Source organism: Castor canadensis, chromosome 17 (assembly GCF_047511655.1).
Source record: "Castor canadensis chromosome 17, mCasCan1.hap1v2, whole genome shotgun sequence".
NCBI classification, from domain to species: domain Eukaryota; kingdom Metazoa; phylum Chordata; class Mammalia; order Rodentia; family Castoridae; genus Castor; species Castor canadensis.
Window position 1 is genome coordinate 39,776,251 of NC_133402.1, and position 18,693 is coordinate 39,794,943.

The following is an 18,693-nucleotide window of genomic DNA, read 5'->3' on the forward strand; positions in this document are numbered from 1 at the left end:
TTTTTATATTTTTATATTGTTGTATTAGGGATACATTGTGACAATTACAAAAGTTCTTACAGTATATCATAGTTGAATTCATCTTCTCCATCATTGTCCTTTATTCCCCCAACCCCCCACATTCCTGGAATAATTTTTTGGGTTTTGTTTTGTTTTTTTGTTTGTTTGGTGAGGGATAGATGTTTAGACTAGGAGATTGGTGCTTCCTCCAGGCAAAGAGGGGAGGTGGGGTTGTGCAGTGCCTCAACCCTTCTTGCTCTGGCTGTTTTGGAGATAGGGTTTCACTTTTTGCCCAGGCTGACTAGACTGTAATCCTCCTTTTTTATGCTCCCTGCCCTATCTGGGATGACAGGCACGCACCACCACACCTGGCTTAATTTTTTTTCCTGTTGAGATGAGGTCTTGTGAACTATTTAACTGACTGGCCTCAAACCATAATCCTCTGTATTTCAGCCTCCAAGTAACTAGTATGGGCGTGAGCCACCAACACCCAGCATATTACTCTTTCTTATCAGTCTCCCCCCAGCTTTTTAAAACAATTTTAATGGGTCTCATTCTGTTTTCATATGTGCATATGAAGTACTTTGATCATAGCACCCTCCCCCCTCTTTTCTGGTTCCTCCCCCAGTTTCTCCATTTTACACGTGTCATTCAGTTTTTCTTTTCTACATCTAGATTCCACAGATGAAAGAAAACATGTGATGTTAATCTTTCTCAGTCTGGCTTATTTTACTTAACATGATGATTTAAACTATCTTCAGTATCCTAACATACCTTGTTCCTGGATACCTGGGCCACTCTAGAACTTTCTCATCCACTTCTTGTCAGGAATCATTTAAAGGATACACAAGGAAAGATAGTGAGAGGCAAATTCTTAAGAACAGAGAAGCAGCGGGAGCGTGCTTGTGAGCACAGGGAGGAAAGGTGAGCAGGTGCATTCTGCTGGCAGAAGGACACTTCTTTGGTTCTGTGTTTTGATGTGACCCTCCTCTGGTTTTGAGGTTAGTGGGTATGTTATCTTGTTGATATGAGAGACCATGAGTAGGTTTAGCCATATGGAGTCTTGCAAGGCTTGAAACATGGCTTGCTGTTGCCTGGTTTGTTTGCTTCATGGACTTGGAGTTAAAAAAAGCATAGAATAAGTCTGAGGGGGAAGGCTTAGGCTTTAGAGGTAGGATACAGTTTCTCATGAGCTTCACAGAATTGCAGACGGAAAGTTTAATAACACTATTTACTGTAACCAGTGATTGTCAGACTATGGGTATTTTACCTTTCTTTCTATATTTTTCAAATGTTTTATGGTAACATGATTGCCCAATTATAATCTTTTTAGTTTTGTATAGTTATAAGTAAATCTGATCCAGATACAATTATATAGTTAGCATTTTTGAGTTAATGTTGTAACCATTTGTCCATTAAACTATCAATTTTAGTTTCTTTGGGGAGGGGGACAGTACTGGAGTTTGAATTCAGGGTTGTTAAACAAGCTCTCTACCAACTTGAGCCATCCCCCTACATACACTGTTTTTTGATTCAGTTATTTATCAGATAGGGTCTTGAGTTTTCACCTGGCACTGGCCTCAGATCATGATCCTCCTACTTATATCTCCCATGTAGCTGGGGTTACAGGTCTGTGTCACGATGCCTGGCCTCATCCAAAACTCTTTTACCAGTTTATGAGCAAATCAAGGCCCTCCTGGATTATAAATAGGGGAGAAGTAAGATGAAAGACTGGTCCTGAGAAAATTCTCCCATTTCCCAATTAGTCTGAGGTTGAGAATGGCCAATCAGCCCAAATTAGAAATTCAGATAGGCACAGCCTCCTGGAGGTTATTCCTGAAGACCTGAGAACGGACCTCATTTAACAAGAAGGGCGACCACTGCAGCGTCTCTTTACACAAAGAAGGGAGAGTGTGGGTCGGCTGCCATTTCCCTGTCAGGGCATAATGGCCTCCCACGCCACTTTATTATTTTTTTTATTTATTGTTTTATTCATATGTGCATACAATGCTTGGGTCATTTCTCCCCCCTGCCCCCACCCCCTCCGTTACCACCCACTCCACCCCCTCCCTCGGCCCTCCACCCCCTCAATACCCGGCAGAAACTATTTTGCCCTTATTTCTAATTTTGTTGAAGAGAAAGTATAAGCAATAGTAGGAAGGAACTAGGGTTTTTGCTACAGGGAGTTGACTCACATTAATTTCCTGTGCGTGTGTGTTACCTTCTAGGTTAATTCTTTTTGATCTAACTTTTTCTGTAGTTCCTGGTCCCCTTTACCTATTGGCCTCAGTTGCTTTTAAGGTATCTGCTTTAGTTTCTCTGCGTTAAGGGCAACAAATGCTAGCTAATTTTTTAGGTGTCTTACCTATCCTCACCCCTCCCTTGTGTGCTCTCACTTTCATCATGTGCTCAAAGTCCAGTCCCATTGTTGTGTTTGCCTTTGATCTAATGTCCACATATGAGGGAGAACATATGATTTTTGGTCTTTTGGGCCAGGCTAACCTCACTCAGAATGATGTTCTCCAATTCCATCCATTTACCAGCGAATGATAACATTTCATTCTTCTTCATGGCTGCATAAAATTCCATTCTACGCCACTTTAATTCACTGAATCCCACAGCTCTGTTCATACCTTCTATATAGTCACATGGTAAAAGTTAGAAATAGCTTACTGGTTCCAAGTTTGGAATTTTTTTTTCTTTAGTATATGAGTTAGCTTGTTAATTAGTTAGTTGTGAAGAAGATTCATATGATCCAAAGATGAAAAAAATAGACTCTTGGAAGATGCTTTTTTCAGAGTTTTTCAGTGTCTCTAAGACATGAACAGTTTGTTTACTTACAGAGAAATGTGCTGTCAGCCATGGAAGAGTTATTTTTTTTCTGCTTCTGGCTAAATTATTTGAGTGTGGCGTAAAAATTAAAGCACCCAAAATTACAATGAAATAGTTTAACCAATCATTTATATTAAGTACAAATTTATTGCAAAGCTTTCCTATTTGACATGCCCCCTCCCTCTTAATCAGACCTAAATTATTTCAAGATTTCCTTGAAACAATTGTGTGGTATACCGGGAAATCACACATTTAGGAAGCAGGCCCACTTGGGGTTCAGATCCTCGCACTAGCAACTACTAACTGTGTCTTTTCAGTAGTGACGTGGAAGCAATGACCCCATCTCCTTGGGTCTCTGAGAATTACTTGAGATTAGGCTCAAGTAGTGGTACCTATAGGGTTGACCCTCAGTCAACAGTGATCTTTATTTCCTCTCACCACTCACTGATGCTTGGAAGCCTCCAGGCCTGATGGCCTAGTTGCCTGGCACAGTGTTTGGGGCCTGAAATGAGACCATCAGTGCTCTGTGACTTGCACCCAAGGATTCATGAGGAAGACCAAAACTGCCAGCTTTCCTAAGGATTTATGGTTCTACTAAAGCTCATCTATAGAGAGTGAGATCTTCAATTCGTACTTACTGGGCCCTTTGTCCAAACCCAGGCTAGGGGCCATCCGTGTCTGTAGAGTTGCTCAGAAGACACCTTTTCAGAATTCTCATCTGAATGCATTTGGTTTTACTGCTAGCAGAAGAATAAGTACCCCTAAACTTTTCGCAAATAGTTTGTGATCTCTTGAGAGGAAAGGTGCTACACAAATCACTCTTAAGTGCACAAAAAGAATTGTACCAGAATTGTGCTTGGGGGAGAAAGAAGCTCCACCATATATCATGTGGACTTCAATAATTTCCTACACTGTCAATTTTTCCATTAACCCTCAGCATGGTCCCTTGCCTGTGGCCTCTGCCCAAAGCACTGCTGACCCACCCAGCCATGGTATGTGTGATGGGACAACCCAGCTGCATTCCCAGGCAAAATATTCCTGCCCCTCCAAGTTGTCAGTCTTCTGCCTTGAGGTGTGTTTTCAATCTGTGCCAGTTTTTGTCTTTTATTTCTGACTTGTAGCAGCTTGTCTTGATCCCTGGATAAACAGAAAGAATCCATCACTCCCTCTGGTGCTTAATCCAGGACAGGCCAGGGCACAGTATTGCCCTGGAACTCGTGAAGACGAGCCTTGCCCTGCTCAGCCAAAGCACACATTCTCCATGCCACATCTCCTGCTGTCTCTGTTTGAAGTGTAATGGAAGCCTTCAGCCCTGTGCTTGGTGGGTCCAGGCCCCCATCAACCTCTGACAAATGCCCTTACATATTTTATGTCTTAACCCACCAAGTTGATCATTTTCATAGTGAGCAGAGAGTATCTAAGAACCTAGTTTCAAAGTGCATCTTTCTTGGTACTTATAATGGAGAGTACTTCACAGAGGGTGTCAAATCTTATTAATGCCTAAAAGGACATTTGCCTGAAGTGGTGCTTTGTCCATTGTGGAAATACTTCATCTACTGGGTTTAGGAATGTAGATGGTGATGACCCTGAGGCTAGTATAGTTATTGAGCCATCAGCTCCCAACAGACTAAGGTCACAGGGACCTTAACTGCACATTCCAATATTCACATTGCATCAGGGCCTCCTCCCGTGGTCATAATATACTCTGTTTCTCTTTCCAGCTTCCCAGTGTAATGTCAGCTTAAAGAAGCAGAGGAGCCGCAGCATCCTCAGCTCATTCTTCTGCTGCTTCCGTGATTACAATGTGGAGGCCCCTACGCACAACCCCAGTGTGCTTCCACCACTGGTGGAGGAGAATGGTGGACTTCAGAAGGTCAGTGCTGATGGGGACCTGTATGCTCAGTACAACTGCAGGCAGCAAATCTGTCCCCACCTTGACAAATAGCCCTAGTAAGAAATGTGACAGTATGTGTGCAGTTATTAAAGATTTGAACTGCCAAAAAAATGTAATCTTTTTTGATAAAAGATATCTCAGGGATTCCTAGTTAACAAGAACAAGAATGATGAGAGTTGTAAGAGTCACTTTACATTTTTATAATTTTTTGAAAATTGAATTTGTAGAATAGGGAGTTAAAGAACTAGTAATAGACACAGAGAAGAGAGAGAGAGAAATGAAGAAAAGCTAACAATAAGTATAGTTGAGTTTAACTACCTTATTTATAACAAACTATCCATTCTATGTTCTTTTGAATTTTCTATTTTATTTTATGTAATTTTTTTTTTGCCAGTACGAGAGTTTGAACTCAGGGCCTCATGCTTGGTATGCAGATGTCCTACCATTTGAGCCACTCCACCAGCCCTCTATGTTCTTTTGTTTGTAACAAAAACAACAACAAAAATAGTTGGAGAGCTGGGGGTGTAGCTTGCATAGCACATGTAAGGCCCTGGGTTCAATACCCAGCACTGCAAATATATGTATAAAAAGCAGTGACTCAGAACACTTGCTGGTAAAAGAATAAGCAAAGAAGTATCATCTAAGAACAAGCAATATTCACCTCAGTCCAAATAGAATTTCATGTAAAAATCACTGAAAAAGGTAAAGGATATTTTCATAATACTCATTATGAAGATACCTAAGACTGAGGACACAAAAGTCATAAAACTTTATGCCCCAAATTGCATAACATAAAGCTCATAAACACAATTCACAAAATAAGAAACATAGTTGGTCGACCAAGCGTAATGGCTCAAGCCTATGATCCCGTCTATTTGGGAAGTATAAGTAGAAGGATTACGGCCCAGGCCAAGAAAAAAAGTGAGATTCTACCTGAAAAATAACTACTAAAAACTAATGTAGTTGGTCAAATATGAAAAATATCAAAACATGAAAAATTAAAAACACGTGCTTTGTAATTAAACAAATGCAAGCTAAAACAGTGAGACACCCTTTTCTATCAAGTTTTTAGAGATAATATTTGGGTTTGGCATAGGATGGTGGCAGGGAAGGTAGAAGTGGTTATTGGTGATAGTGTTCATTGATTACACCTTTCTGGAGGAATATTTGGCAATATGATTTTAAAATCCTTAAAAATACCTATTTGTTGACAAAATTTCCACTTTCTAGTGAAATTTATAATTCTCAATGTACAAAGATTTAATCATAAAATACCATCCAACGTAGGCATCCAACAACAGGCAGTTGGCTAAAAGAACTGCAGAATAAGCATAGAATCAAATGGAATATAGCCATTAAAAATGGCATATCCAAAAGAATGATATGGCATAAACACTACTGACATAAAGAAATATTCACATATAGTAAAAAGCAGGCTAAAATATAAGAAGTGAGTATATTCACAAGTATACATGTAATCCCTCTCTTACTCTCTCACCCATAAGCATTTATAAGACTAGAACATATGCCAGACATGAAGAGGTAAGACTATATATAGGATTTTCTCCTTTCTTCTATATCCCTCCCACAAATTTTCATAAAATAAGTTTAAATTACTCTCATGATTAAAAAATAAATTTATTTTAAAAGCACATCAAAATGTGAGGAAGGGAATTCTGGAAGGACAGTCTGAGCACATGACCATTAAAATTAAATTTAATGACCGTTATAATTCCCCTCCAGTATCCAGTATGAAAGTGTTGTAACGAAACCTATTTTTAAAAAAGCAATAAAAAATTTAAAAACCAGATTCCCTGCCTGGATAAGCAAGGTGGGCTTGCTAGTAGATCCTGGGAAGTACATTAAGACTCCTGGATTTCCTGACATCCTAGGGGAGAGTAGGTTCAGGATTTATTTCTGACATTCAGTGAGGAGCCAGGAATCACAGTTGAGGAAAATGCTTGCCTATCCCAGGTCCTAGGGCAGAGACTTGGAAGTATATAACCCCATGAGGCCAACCACCACCAAGAGCCTGTGGATCCCCTTGGAAAGGGCTGGCACTGCCCACTTGCTGCATGTGAGCCCAGAAGAGACTGCACTGCTAAGCTGGACAACTTCATTTCCTATATCCTGGAGAAGTCGGTAATCCAGTGTTTTCTTCATCTCTTTATGGTTTGTCCACTTGGCCTCTGCTAGTCCTTGAAAGTGGCACTCTTTGCAGTGCTTCCTCATTTCCCATTTCCCAGAAATCCTGATGGACCAAACTGTACAGAACTAATGGAACACGCAGCCTTGCACAAGCAAGGAAATATGTAGCCTCGGCTGAAAAAGTTGAAAGACTGTAATCTGAGATTCCTCTGGGGAGAAATGGTGCAAGAGATAGAAGAGAGCTTCAGCAGGCAACTCAGGACATCCATTTTGGAACAAAAGTAACTTGTAGAACTTAAAAAACTCGTGGTTCTAAATATAAAAACTCAGTAAACAAACAAGAAAAAAGAGAATGACATTAGTCACTTCTCAGAACTGAATTAACGTTCTAGAAAAGCAAGTGGAAGAAATATCTTAGCCTTCATACCAGAAACACAAAGGTGGAAATTGTGAGGGAGGAGAAAGAGGCATCTAGGAGACCAAACATGCAAATAGTAGGAATTTCAGAAGGAGATAAAGTAATAGCAGAAATTTTTCTTGAGCACAGTTCTCATCTGCAGATTGAAAGAGCTCACCAATTATGCAGTAGGATTGGGGAGGCGGGAACAGGGCACATTCCTAAATAGATCCTGTTGAAATTTTGAAAGGTAAGAATAATGAGAAAATCTTGCAAGCTAAGGGAACAAATTTTTTCCAAGAAAGCCATTGTTTTAGACTTCTCATCAGCAATACTAAAAGATAGAAGACCATGAAAAGTGTTTATAGGCTACTGAGAGAAAAAAATTACAAAGCAAAAGTTCCATTTATGACTAAGCTAGCTTCATCTACTGAGGCAAAAGAAGTACATTTTCAGACATGTAATGATTCAGAGAAGGAGCCAAAAAATAAAAACCTGACTGAAATTGAAACTCAGTTAAGATAAAATTATAAAGAATGAAGGAATAAGATAAAAAGTAGCACAATTGGAAAATAGGTGCTCAAAATTGACAGGAGAAAGGAAAAATAAACAAATCTAAACACTGTCAGAATTATGGAAATGAAAAAATAAATAGCAGATAAATAGTAAGCATAATATAAAAAATAGGCATAAGGACTGAAGGTCTGGCTCAAGCGGTAGAGCGCCTGACTCAGAAGTGCAAAGCCCTTATTTTAAACCCCAATATCACCAGAAGAAAAGAATAGTTATTGCTTATACTCTCTCTAAAACAAAATTAGAAATAAGGACAAAATAGTTTCTGCTGGGTATTGAGGGGGTGGGGGGAAGAGGGAGGGGGCGGAGTGGGTGGTAAGGGAGAGGGTGGGGGCAGGGGGGAGAAATGACCCAAGCCTTGTATGCACATATAAATAATAAAAGAAAAAAAAAGGAATGTTAACCTAAAAAAAAAAAAGAAAGAAAAGAATAGACATAAAACCAAGTTTAATGAACCAGATTCTGCTAACAAATGACCAAGACTATATCACATTGATTTGACAAATTTATCTATCTGTATGCTGTTTCCAAGAATACACCTGTCTCCTGCCTAGGGATGTTGATACCAGTGTGAGGGGGGAGGAGGTGGGGAAAGAGTGTGAGAGGGTGAATATGGTACAAATACTGTGTACACATGAATGTAAATGGAAAAATGATAGCTGCTGAAACTATCCCAGGAATGGAGGGAGGGAGGATAAAGGAGAATGGTGGAGGGGGTGAATTCAAGTATATTTGATACATTGTAAGAACCTATGTAAGTGCCTCAATGTACGCCTGCCCAGCACAACAATAAAAAATAAACTAAATTTAAAAAGAATATATCTGTCATCAGATAAGAATGATTTTGGCAGCAAGTAAAACAAAACTGGCAAACAATAGCTTAAACAAATAGGGGATTGTTTTTCTCACACAGAAACCCTGAGTCAGGCAGGTGCTGGGGTTAGTTTACATACCCCATGATGCCATCAGGAACCCAGACTTACTGTTCTTCCATCTTGGCATCCCTCTGCTCTGCCGTTCTTGATGCATTTGCCTTCATCCTCATGCTTGTTATATATTCTGGCAAAGTCATCAGGTCTGCACTCATGGGAAGCAGAGGGGGAGGGATGGCACTAGCTACCCTTTAACTTAAACTTTCCTATTTAAGGAAAGTCAGTGCTTTTACAGAAATCCCAGGAGACCTTGCCAAAACTTTGTCACCCAGTGGCAACAAGGACAGCCTGAAAGGGAAGAATTAAGCACCACATATTCCTGCCCTTAACAAAATCAGAGCTCTTTCACAAAGGAAAGAGGAATGACTAATGAGTCAGTGTGTGTTTAGTTATGCTTCAGTAACAACCTCAAATCCTAAGAGGCTTAAAACAATACAGGTTTATTTTTCCTTCATGCTACTTATTTGTCATAGGTTGACTGAGCCTTCTGTGGCACTACCCAACAGAAATAAAATGTGAGTCACAAACATAATTTAAATTATTCTGCTAGCTATGTTTTTAAAAACCAAGTGAAAAAAGGACTGAAAAATCAAAAGCAAAAAGGACTGAAGGCATGGCTCAAGTGGTGGAACACTTGCCTACCAATTGTGAGGCCCTGAGTTAAATCCCCAATACTGCACAAAAAGGTAAAATTAATTTTTAATAATATATCTCACTTAACTCAATATGTCTAAAATATTACTTTAGCATTTAATCAATAGAAAAATTATCAATGAAATAATTTCCATTATTTTTATCCAATTAGTTCATTAGATAAATTGGATGTGTTTTTTATGTTTATAGCACATCTGAATTTCAACTAGCCACATTTCATGTGCTCAGTATCTATAGTACTATATTGCACAGCATAATTCTTAACTCTTATTCATGGACCTAAACTAAGGAGAGCCCCATAGCTCTGTTTCCTTGATTGTCATAGCAGAAGCTCTTAATGTTTTCACTTAGAAGTAACGTGCCTCCTTTCAATTTATCTTATTGGCCAGAGCAAGTCACATGGATATACCTAACATCAAAGGAACAGAAGTATAATCCTACTATGTACCTACAAGGAAAGCTGGAATTATTTGGTCAATGTCTGTTTCCAACATGATCTCTAACATACCATAAGGAAAGTAGAAAATAAAGAGATAGGCAAAATGTGTAAGACACATTAAGCAGAAAGAAAGCAGGAATTTTAATACTAAAGTAATACCAGACCAAGTAGAATTCAAGGTCGAAAGCATTCAACACAGTAAAGGAAAATTTTACAATAATAAAAGTTCTAATACATGAAGTATGTAATAGCCAATCAACCTTTATATATAATCAACAATATAGCCAAGTACAGGGAGGAAACCCTGCTCTAAAGTGGTCCAATGGATTTGGGAGCATCTGGTTAAAATCTTCCCCCCAAAGGCAGAACCTGCTTTTGCATCCAAATGTTGGGAATATGATTCTTTGGGAGCTACTGAAATGGACTTCTGCACAAGTTCTTGAAAACCAGGCTCTGATTAAAGTATGCTATCACATTGGAAAACAACATACTTGCCCTAAGACAGACTCCAAGTCTCCTGGCAAAGGAACAAGCCATCAAGGTCATCTCAGGAGGAAACAAGGATTGCTGTTGCTGTGGCTAAGGGCTGAAGATTACCAGGAAGTTGACTGCCTCAAAGAAGTCAGAGCAGAGCTCGGAAATGCTGTCCATCTGCCATTGCCAGTCATCATACTTGGCCTTTTCATGAAGCCCTGACACTGATGACCCCTCAGTGACAACGAACACATCTTTTCACAAAATGTCAAGACATGAAGTAATACTCCCTATCAGGCCATCTGAATAAAAAAGAAATAAAGAAAGTGGAAATGCTTAGTGGAAATAAATTCATTCTTTTATTAGCATTTATTACTGCCAAAATGAATGGTTTATGCCAGCCAGGTTTGGAATGGCTGGTATTTAGGGCTGAGAAATAGTTGAGACCCATTCGTGGGGCCTGAACTTTTTAATGCTACCAATGAATACAGGCTCTGTTTCCCTCAAAGGAGATAACCAGTCATGTCTTTGCCCTGAGAGGGAATTCCTTATACCTTGCCCTGTCCCCTGTCTCCCATTCTTTCCTTAAAAAAGGACCCAGAGTGAACAAGCAGTCACTGTAATCTGGTTATGTTGACTTGGTCCTTTTAGGGGAAAACTTGCTTAAAGGAAGAAACAAATCAGCTATTGGGAGTATCAAGGATCAAAGTAAAGTATGAACTTCCATTTTTATTCTTAAATTAGTTCAATTCCTGGGAGTAAGAGAGGCACTATTTAAATGAACAAGAAGACTGGTGAGCTTAAGGAGCCCAACCTGCCTATGAAGAAGAAGGGTGGGAGGTAGCATGGAGCTGGTGCCCTAACTATGGAGGGTCCTTAGGTTCCTACTGCTCATTAAACACCACCAAGTACAGAGATGGGAAGTCATTTGATTGCTGTGCACAAGGATGCTTGGAAGTTTCTTCTGAGAATATGCTCTCTTTCTCTTCAAACCTGACAATGACTTCTTTTCTTTTTCCTCAGGGTGACCAGAGGCAGGTCATTCCCATACCAAGTGTATGTATATTTATCCAATTTTATTGTAACCTTCATAGAATCTTGTGTTTTTAGGCCTACTAATATGAAAGGGTTTTTTTATGTTCTTGTTTTTGTTGGGCTTTATCATGTGTTATAAACATCTCTTCTGTTAAAATGAAAAATGAAGCTATACTTTAAACTGTGAGCAGAAAGTTCTGTACAGAGAAACTTTCCTTTCTTGGGAACAACAGGTAGCCATATCTGCTAACTTCTCACTTTCCTTTCTCTCTGGGAAGGGCCTCCCAGTCTTAATAAGCTGAGGTAGCCTGGAGCCCTCCCACCTCAATTTCCATACATGGTGAAAGCATTCAGTAGATGGTTCACTGCCTCAGACTCAGTCTCAGAGAAACTGGGATCATAATGGCCAGGTCCTAGGTAACCAAACCACCTCTACCTTGTCTATAAGGATTATCTGATTCTGATTATCTGTTCATCTGTCTTTCACATATTTTAATATCCAGGAGACAAAGCAGTCCTTCATGAGTTCAGGTAGACTCCAAAGGCTTTCATAATGTGTGTCACTTAAACTAGCCCAAAAAGGTTTTAATAATTTTTTCTCAAAATGTTAACTCTCCATTAACTATGCCTGGGAATTGGACTCTGTTGGGGAAAAATTGACCAAGCAAAACATCTTCTCCTGTGTTTGAGGGAGGGTACCCAGAGGGCTTCAACCTTTATACAAAGTAGTTTCATGTATTTTTCTTGGAAAGGTACCTACATTAAATAGGTGGCAGGTAGCATCTCTCACTCTCCCCCCTTCAGTATCACTGCTGTTGTTTTTTCTCAAAGGTAATTCATGATCATCTGTAAAGTCAAGTGCCAAATGAATGAAAGCATTTACTGGCCAGTACAAGCCTCAGTGAGGAAACCAACTCTTTCCCTGCAAATACAGACTCAACCATATACAGGATTCTAGCATCAAATAGACAGGGAGAAGAAGGTTCCTTAGGTAATTTATCTCCGTGTTAGATCAATAACACTGGTCAGGCCATATGAAACTTTGAACTATCTTGCAGAAAAGCAAAATCTGGCTAAAATAGCTTGCATCTTTGATAACCTACAGAAAAAGATGTTCTGCTGACCAGCACAGTGTGATGACCTCCACCTGCTTAGCATGCAAGGCTATTTGGGGCCAGCTCAGCCCTGGGATTCAAGTCCTAGGATCCCTAGCAAGATCTGCAGTGGCTTGCCAAGGACTCAGATCACATATATAGAGTGGTCCTGGCCTTTCTAGAGCACAGAAGAACCTGGTTCATGCTGGGAGTACCCAAGAGCTTGGGGTGCTGCACCACAGGACCAGATATCCAGGCTGGTGCTGAGCCTCCAAATCAAGTTCCCTACCTCCTGAATTTCTCCAAGCCATAAAAATAAAGACCATGGGTGGTCAGAGCAAGTCCTCAATCTCTGTTTCTCCCCATACCCCTCTTTTTTCATTCACATGCTGCTCTGTTCATTGTGCTTAGATTTTGACCTTTTAACTTTTTACCAAATAATAATTCAAGATCATGGTTAATTTAAGAATGCTGAATAATGAATGTAGAAAGAAGCAACTCAGATGGGTGCCAGTGGCTCATGCCTGTAATCCTAGCTACTCAGGAGGCAGAGATCAGGAGGATCATGTTTTGAAGCCAGCCTGGGCAAATAATTCACAAGACCCTATCTCGAAAAAACCCATCACAAAAAAGGGCTATTGGAGTGGCTCAAGGTGTAGGCCCTGAGTTCAAGTCCCAGTACTGCAAAAAAAAAGAAAGAAAACAACTCCCTCCCATTTCTTTCCACTATCTAGAATAGCCACTTTTGATATTTGTTGTGTGCACTTCCAGAAAATTTCCAAACACAAGTATATTTACACAAATGAGATTGTAGGTATCCACCATTCTGAAAATTGCTCTCTGTTTTTAACAAGATGCTTTGAACATGTTTCCAAATATTGGTATGTATCTACCTCATTGTGTTACTTGTCATTAATGGCATTTACTTTGTTTTCACTTTTGTGCGAGTACAAATATTTCTCTTAATAATATAATTGTCCCTGTGTTTATATGGAAATACATGATAGAGATGTGTGATCAGCTCCCAACTGTGGAAAAGCTGGGTCAAAGGATTTATTCCACGTTGTTGTATATTAAAGCCAAATTGTCCTCCAAAAGCCTATGCTAGTTTATATTCCCACAAATGGTCTAGATTGCCCCATGACCTTACTAAAAATGGTTATTAAATGTTTCATCCTTTGTTGCTCAAAAATAAAGAATGATATTGATTTATTGCTTTAATTTGCATTTGTTTATGGATGAATATGAACAGTTTTTCACAAGTTCATTACCCACACATCTTTCTTCTGCCCTGTTCCTCTAGATTTTATGACTGTGTTATCCTTTTAAATGTTAAAAAAAATTAGTGCTGTTTCCCCAATTTATGATATACTTTTTGGCCTTGTTTATAATCATTTGGCACAAAGAAATTTTAATTTTATATAGGCAAATGTATTAATCTCATGTTTTATGGCTCTTGAATTTTATAGTTAGAAAAATTTTCCCATTCTATGACTGTGACCCATATTTTCTTCTAATATTTTGATAATTTCACTATTATATTTAAATCTTTGATTCATTTGGAATTCATGTTGGTGGAAGGCATGAAGTAACAGTCCAGTGTTATTTTTCCAAGTGCTACTTGGTGGCCCTGGCACTATTTAATGAATAATCATTTTTAACACATCTATTGGAAATGAATGACATATTTACCTGGACTATTGAAAGGTCCAATTAGTAGCATTTGTCTCCCAGCTCTAGAGTGGAACTACCCTTCCTTAAGCTTCATGGAGTGTTTGGTAAAGGTCAGATGTTGAAGGGTAAGGAAGAGATGCAGAGGGACAGAAAGTTCAGACAGCACTAAAGCCAACTGATCATGGCTTGAGGTGAGCACACAAAGGCTGGCATTCTCCAAGAGGAATGCTACAGTGAGTGCTATGACCTGAGTTCTACCATTCCCACACTGATGCTCAGAAACTTGGGGTTGGCAGTGTAACTGAGCCAAAAAAGTGCTGAAAAGGGAGAGAAGAATTTGAACAGTTTCCTCTGCTGTTTGCCTAAAACTTTTAATTAAGCAGGGATATACTTTTTTCCCACCAAAATGTTATGAAGTAAAGGCAGAGAAAATGTTCTAGTTAAAACCAGTGTGAAGTTTTCATGCTGCCCTCTGTGTTAGGCCCTGAGATCTCTGTCCTGAATTCTGTGGCTTGGGGAGTATGGTGTGCAGACCCTGAGTCTGAGAAATCTTAAGTAAGAAAACAACAATCTAATGTACCAAGAAGAGGTAAAATAAATCTGTAAGATTTATGAGGATTTGTGGGGTGGGTACTCCATAGGAAATAACAGTGTTAATTTTTCATGGCTACAAGGTCACTGACAGGGACAGGAAATTTCAGATTTATTCCCAAGAAGACCACTGCAATGAACATCATTTCCAAACCTTGAGTGGCAAGCGTGGTCCCTTCTTCCTCCCCTATCTGCCATAGCTTTCTGCCCTCTCCCCAACACTGGGTAATTCTCCCTGTATGCATTTGAGTAAATGACTATATAGAGAAGGTCCTTCTTGCCCGAAGTGGTGCTTCACTCATGTAATCCCGGCACTCACGGAGATTAAGGCAGGAGGATGGTAAGTTCAAAGCCAACTGGATCTACATAGTAAGACCTTGTCTCAAAAATAAAATTAAAGAGAAAGAAGGAGGGAGAGAAAGAGAGAGAGAGAGGAAGGACGAGAGAGAAGGAGGAAGGGTGGGAGGAAAGGAAGGAAGGTCCTTTGTTTTGGAAAGGCCCTTTTTTGCTCATAACTGCTGTTTCTTTTGTTCTTGTGCTTTATGATGGCCTCAGAGAAAACTTAGTTGAGAACATTTGAATTAAGGGCTCAAGCAGCATTATTGCAGCTGTACAGCATACTTGCATTCCAAGAACACAGCTGTCTAGAACTCTCACCAGTGGACTGAGGATTCTGCATTCATCTAAAGCAGAACCTTGGAGAAGCTGTGTGCATTTAGGAAATGGGTGGGGATTAATGAATGCTCCTTACTGGTTGCTCTCCAAGCCTGGCCTCATTCTCTGCAACACAAGTGCAAAATCAATAGCTTGCTTACTGGGAATCTAACCCTTTCTATTCCTTTCTCTCTTGGAGAATACAGTGAAGGTATTGGGTTTTTGGTTTTTTTTAACTTTTAATTCAGAGAATGCTTGTGATGTGTGGGTTAAATATGTTAAGAAAGTAATTTTATTCTTGGTCTTGGAAAATAGCTGAGCCACTTTTGGCACATCTTTAATGTTTTCAGATATGCTAAGGATAGAATTTCTAGATTCTTATTTTCCAGGCTACTAAGAGGGGACATGGAAAAGGGAATTATTTTATTTCATTCTCACCTGTCTGTACTACAGTGAGAATGTGTTTTTTCTTGTACAATTGTGTAATAAAAATTAAATTAAAACAAATATTGTGCTGGTCACACATTCTGCTGTGGCCCAAAGAACAGAAATAACCCCAGTCATCTCTGTTACAGTCTTGTGGAGCTGATTACCCTGCCTTTTTAAAATATGTTTTGATATAAAACTTGCAAGTTTATTTTAATTTTTTTAAATAACCCGTTGACTCACTGGTTTAAGATGAGAGAGGGTCCTTTCTAGGTCCCCAGGTTCCAGGTCAGCCTCCACAGCACATCCCACCTCCCTTGCCAGGGCAGTAGAGTCAGATCACTTCTGGAATGAGGCAAGGCCTAATGAAATAAATACTGGACTGGCTGAAGATGCTGAGCATTTATTTATTCTTTATGACTTTGTCACAAGATTGGAGTCAGGTCTACAAAGACAGATACCTTTTCTGGTTAACATAGCACTTAGATTAAAGAAAAACTTTCAGGGACAGAGACTCCAAGGGGCAAAAATGCCACATTTGCTTAGAATTATGCCACAGTGGGGGAGGCACAAGGCAGACAGTGTACCTGGACCAGTTTTATCTCTATTTCCTTATCTTGAGGGTAACTTTGGGTTGCATTATGCTGGGAGGGGTGTAGATGTTCTTCAAGTGTTTGAAAATATCAATTGCTTAGAATAAATTAGTTAATTAATTAAATACCACTGAGGTCAACATAGTTCTGAGATATACTTACATGCCATAGTGAATTTCAGGCAAAATATGACCCCAGGACAGAGGCCTGCATAATCAGAGTGGCTATTACAATTAGACACTCATTCTTTTCCATTTTCAATACCAGTAGCCACCCCACATATACCTGGCAAAATGCTGGGTTTCTTACTGCCGTAACAACAACCTTGCATGGCAGGTATTATTATCCCAACTTACAGCCAAGTGTTAGAGCTGATATTCAAACCCAAGTTTGGTGCCAAAGCCCAGACCTTCACAGTAATCAGCTGTCACATAATTGCACAGTGTTGCTTTTGTAAAACTTAAGTTGTAAACTACTTATTACTGTTGTTCTTAATGAATTACATAATAACTTGACCAGGCCTTTCATTTGTACTTCATTATCATAGTATATTACAATAATAAGGGAATTCGTTTGTCTCCTACACAGAGGTAGTAATATTGAATTTTTTTTCTTCCTTAGCCACCAGCTAAATATCTCCTTCCAGAGGTGACGGTGCTTGACTATGGAAAGAAATGTGTGGTCATAGATTTAGATGAAACATTGGTGCACAGCTCATTTAAGGTAAATCCACATTAAAAAACACTCTTGTGGTCTTTGTGATTTAATCACAATTGTATTGAGAAGGAAAAATAAAAAGGATGCAAGCTTATGGGTATTAGTATATGACTTCACTCTTCATGAAGAAATCCCAGCAATAGCTGCTTATTAACCCAGGTGAATATTAACTGAAGGAGTTAAATATTAACACATTAGGAAAAGAAATTGCTGGGCTGCCATTGTCACTGAGAACTTCGTTTTACTTAGAGACCTGGTTTTCCAGCAGATATGCTTTCAAGTGGCACAGGTAATCAGTGCCCCAAGACATGATACTTGTCAAGGTAACCAGAGTGCTGTGTGTTTTATGTGTGCCCTGGAAGGCACTGTGGGAAATTGTCAGGCACCTTGCTGTCCTGGAAATGTTTCCAGATCAATTTATGAAAGATGTCCAGCTCTGAAGAAGCCTTCCAGAGTTAACAGCATCTGAATGGATTCAGCCATTTATTCTGACCATTTCATGCAAGAGATTGCTGGAGCTTCTTATAAGTTTCACAGCTAAATGAGCACCTTACCTTCACACCTTCCCCCAGGAACAGTGCAGAGCTGCAGCAATGTCAAAGTGAGTGTCAGAATCTTTCTTGTCATCTTCCCCACTTTCCATCTCCCGAGCAGAGACACAGCAAAAGCAACAAAGGACCCCAATGCAGGAACAGCAATGGCTATACTATTAAGAGAATGAGTTAATTAACCATTGTTTTAAATGGGGCAAAGTGTTTAAAAGAGGCATATGATGAAAACATTTGGAAATAAGGTATCAGTGTGTTGGTGGGGAGAAAAAGCAGGTGTTTAAGGTCCTGGCCCACTTTCCTTGGGTTATTTCTGGTGATGGAACTGCTCTACTATGCTGGTCATTTATACTGCAATCCTCTTTTTACCCCAGCCTGGGACTCCCCTTATTTCTCTGTGATGGGCTGTGTTTCTCACATAGTCCTTGTCATTCCTGGCAGGTTGTATGGCAAGCAGAAGAGCCATCAAATTTGTCTGATCTTCCTGCCAGAAGCATCTTTCCTTGTGCCTGCTTCTCACTGAATAGAGACCATCTTTGACAGAACAAGGCCAGGAGGCTGTCTTTGAGTCCTTTGGAGAGTGGAGGAGGGACCACACTGACCTCTAGCAGTGAGAAATGGCCTCATTTTGGCCACTGGGCACACAGGGACCACCTCATTCCCAGCACTCCAGGACTGGGCTCTTGCAGGGTTGATGCCACAATGGCCTTGTGTCCTAGATCAGCTCTCAACAGCATTTTCTCTCCATGGGCAAGTTGCTCAGGATTTAAAGCCCTTCAGAGCAGGAGTCAGCTGCCCAAGGCCACTGAAGATTCCTGATTCCAAAGGCAGAGCCTTGGAAGCCCCTGATATCTCCAAGGGCCTACTCACAATGCATCTATGCCATGATCTGTAAACAGCATTTCCTCATTTCTCATCTCCCCTAGCCAGCCTACATTTGCAAGAAGAATATTCTTTAACTTATGGCTTTTGATGTTCAAGGCATTTCAAAGCCTTTCAAGAATGTGAAACCTGTGAA

The 18,693-nt window shown here is 39.8% G+C and overlaps 1 protein-coding gene across 5 annotated transcripts in view; it reads left to right on the forward strand.

The window, feature by feature from the left end:
* Ctdspl (CTD small phosphatase like) overlaps nt 1-18,693 on the forward strand; it is a 118,572-nt gene that overhangs the window by 85,973 nt on the left and 13,906 nt on the right. For 3 of the 5 annotated variants that reach the window (XM_074060030.1, XM_074060032.1, XM_074060034.1), the window contains exons 2-4: nt 4,554-4,705; nt 11,367-11,399; nt 17,032-17,133. In XM_074060030.1, coding sequence (XP_073916131.1) covers nt 4,554-4,705; nt 11,367-11,399; nt 17,032-17,133 — 287 coding nt within the window. The remainder of the gene's footprint in view (nt 1-4,553; nt 4,706-11,366; nt 11,400-17,031; nt 17,134-18,693) is intronic. The other 2 variants (XM_074060031.1, XM_074060033.1) reach the window with 1 other exon arrangement.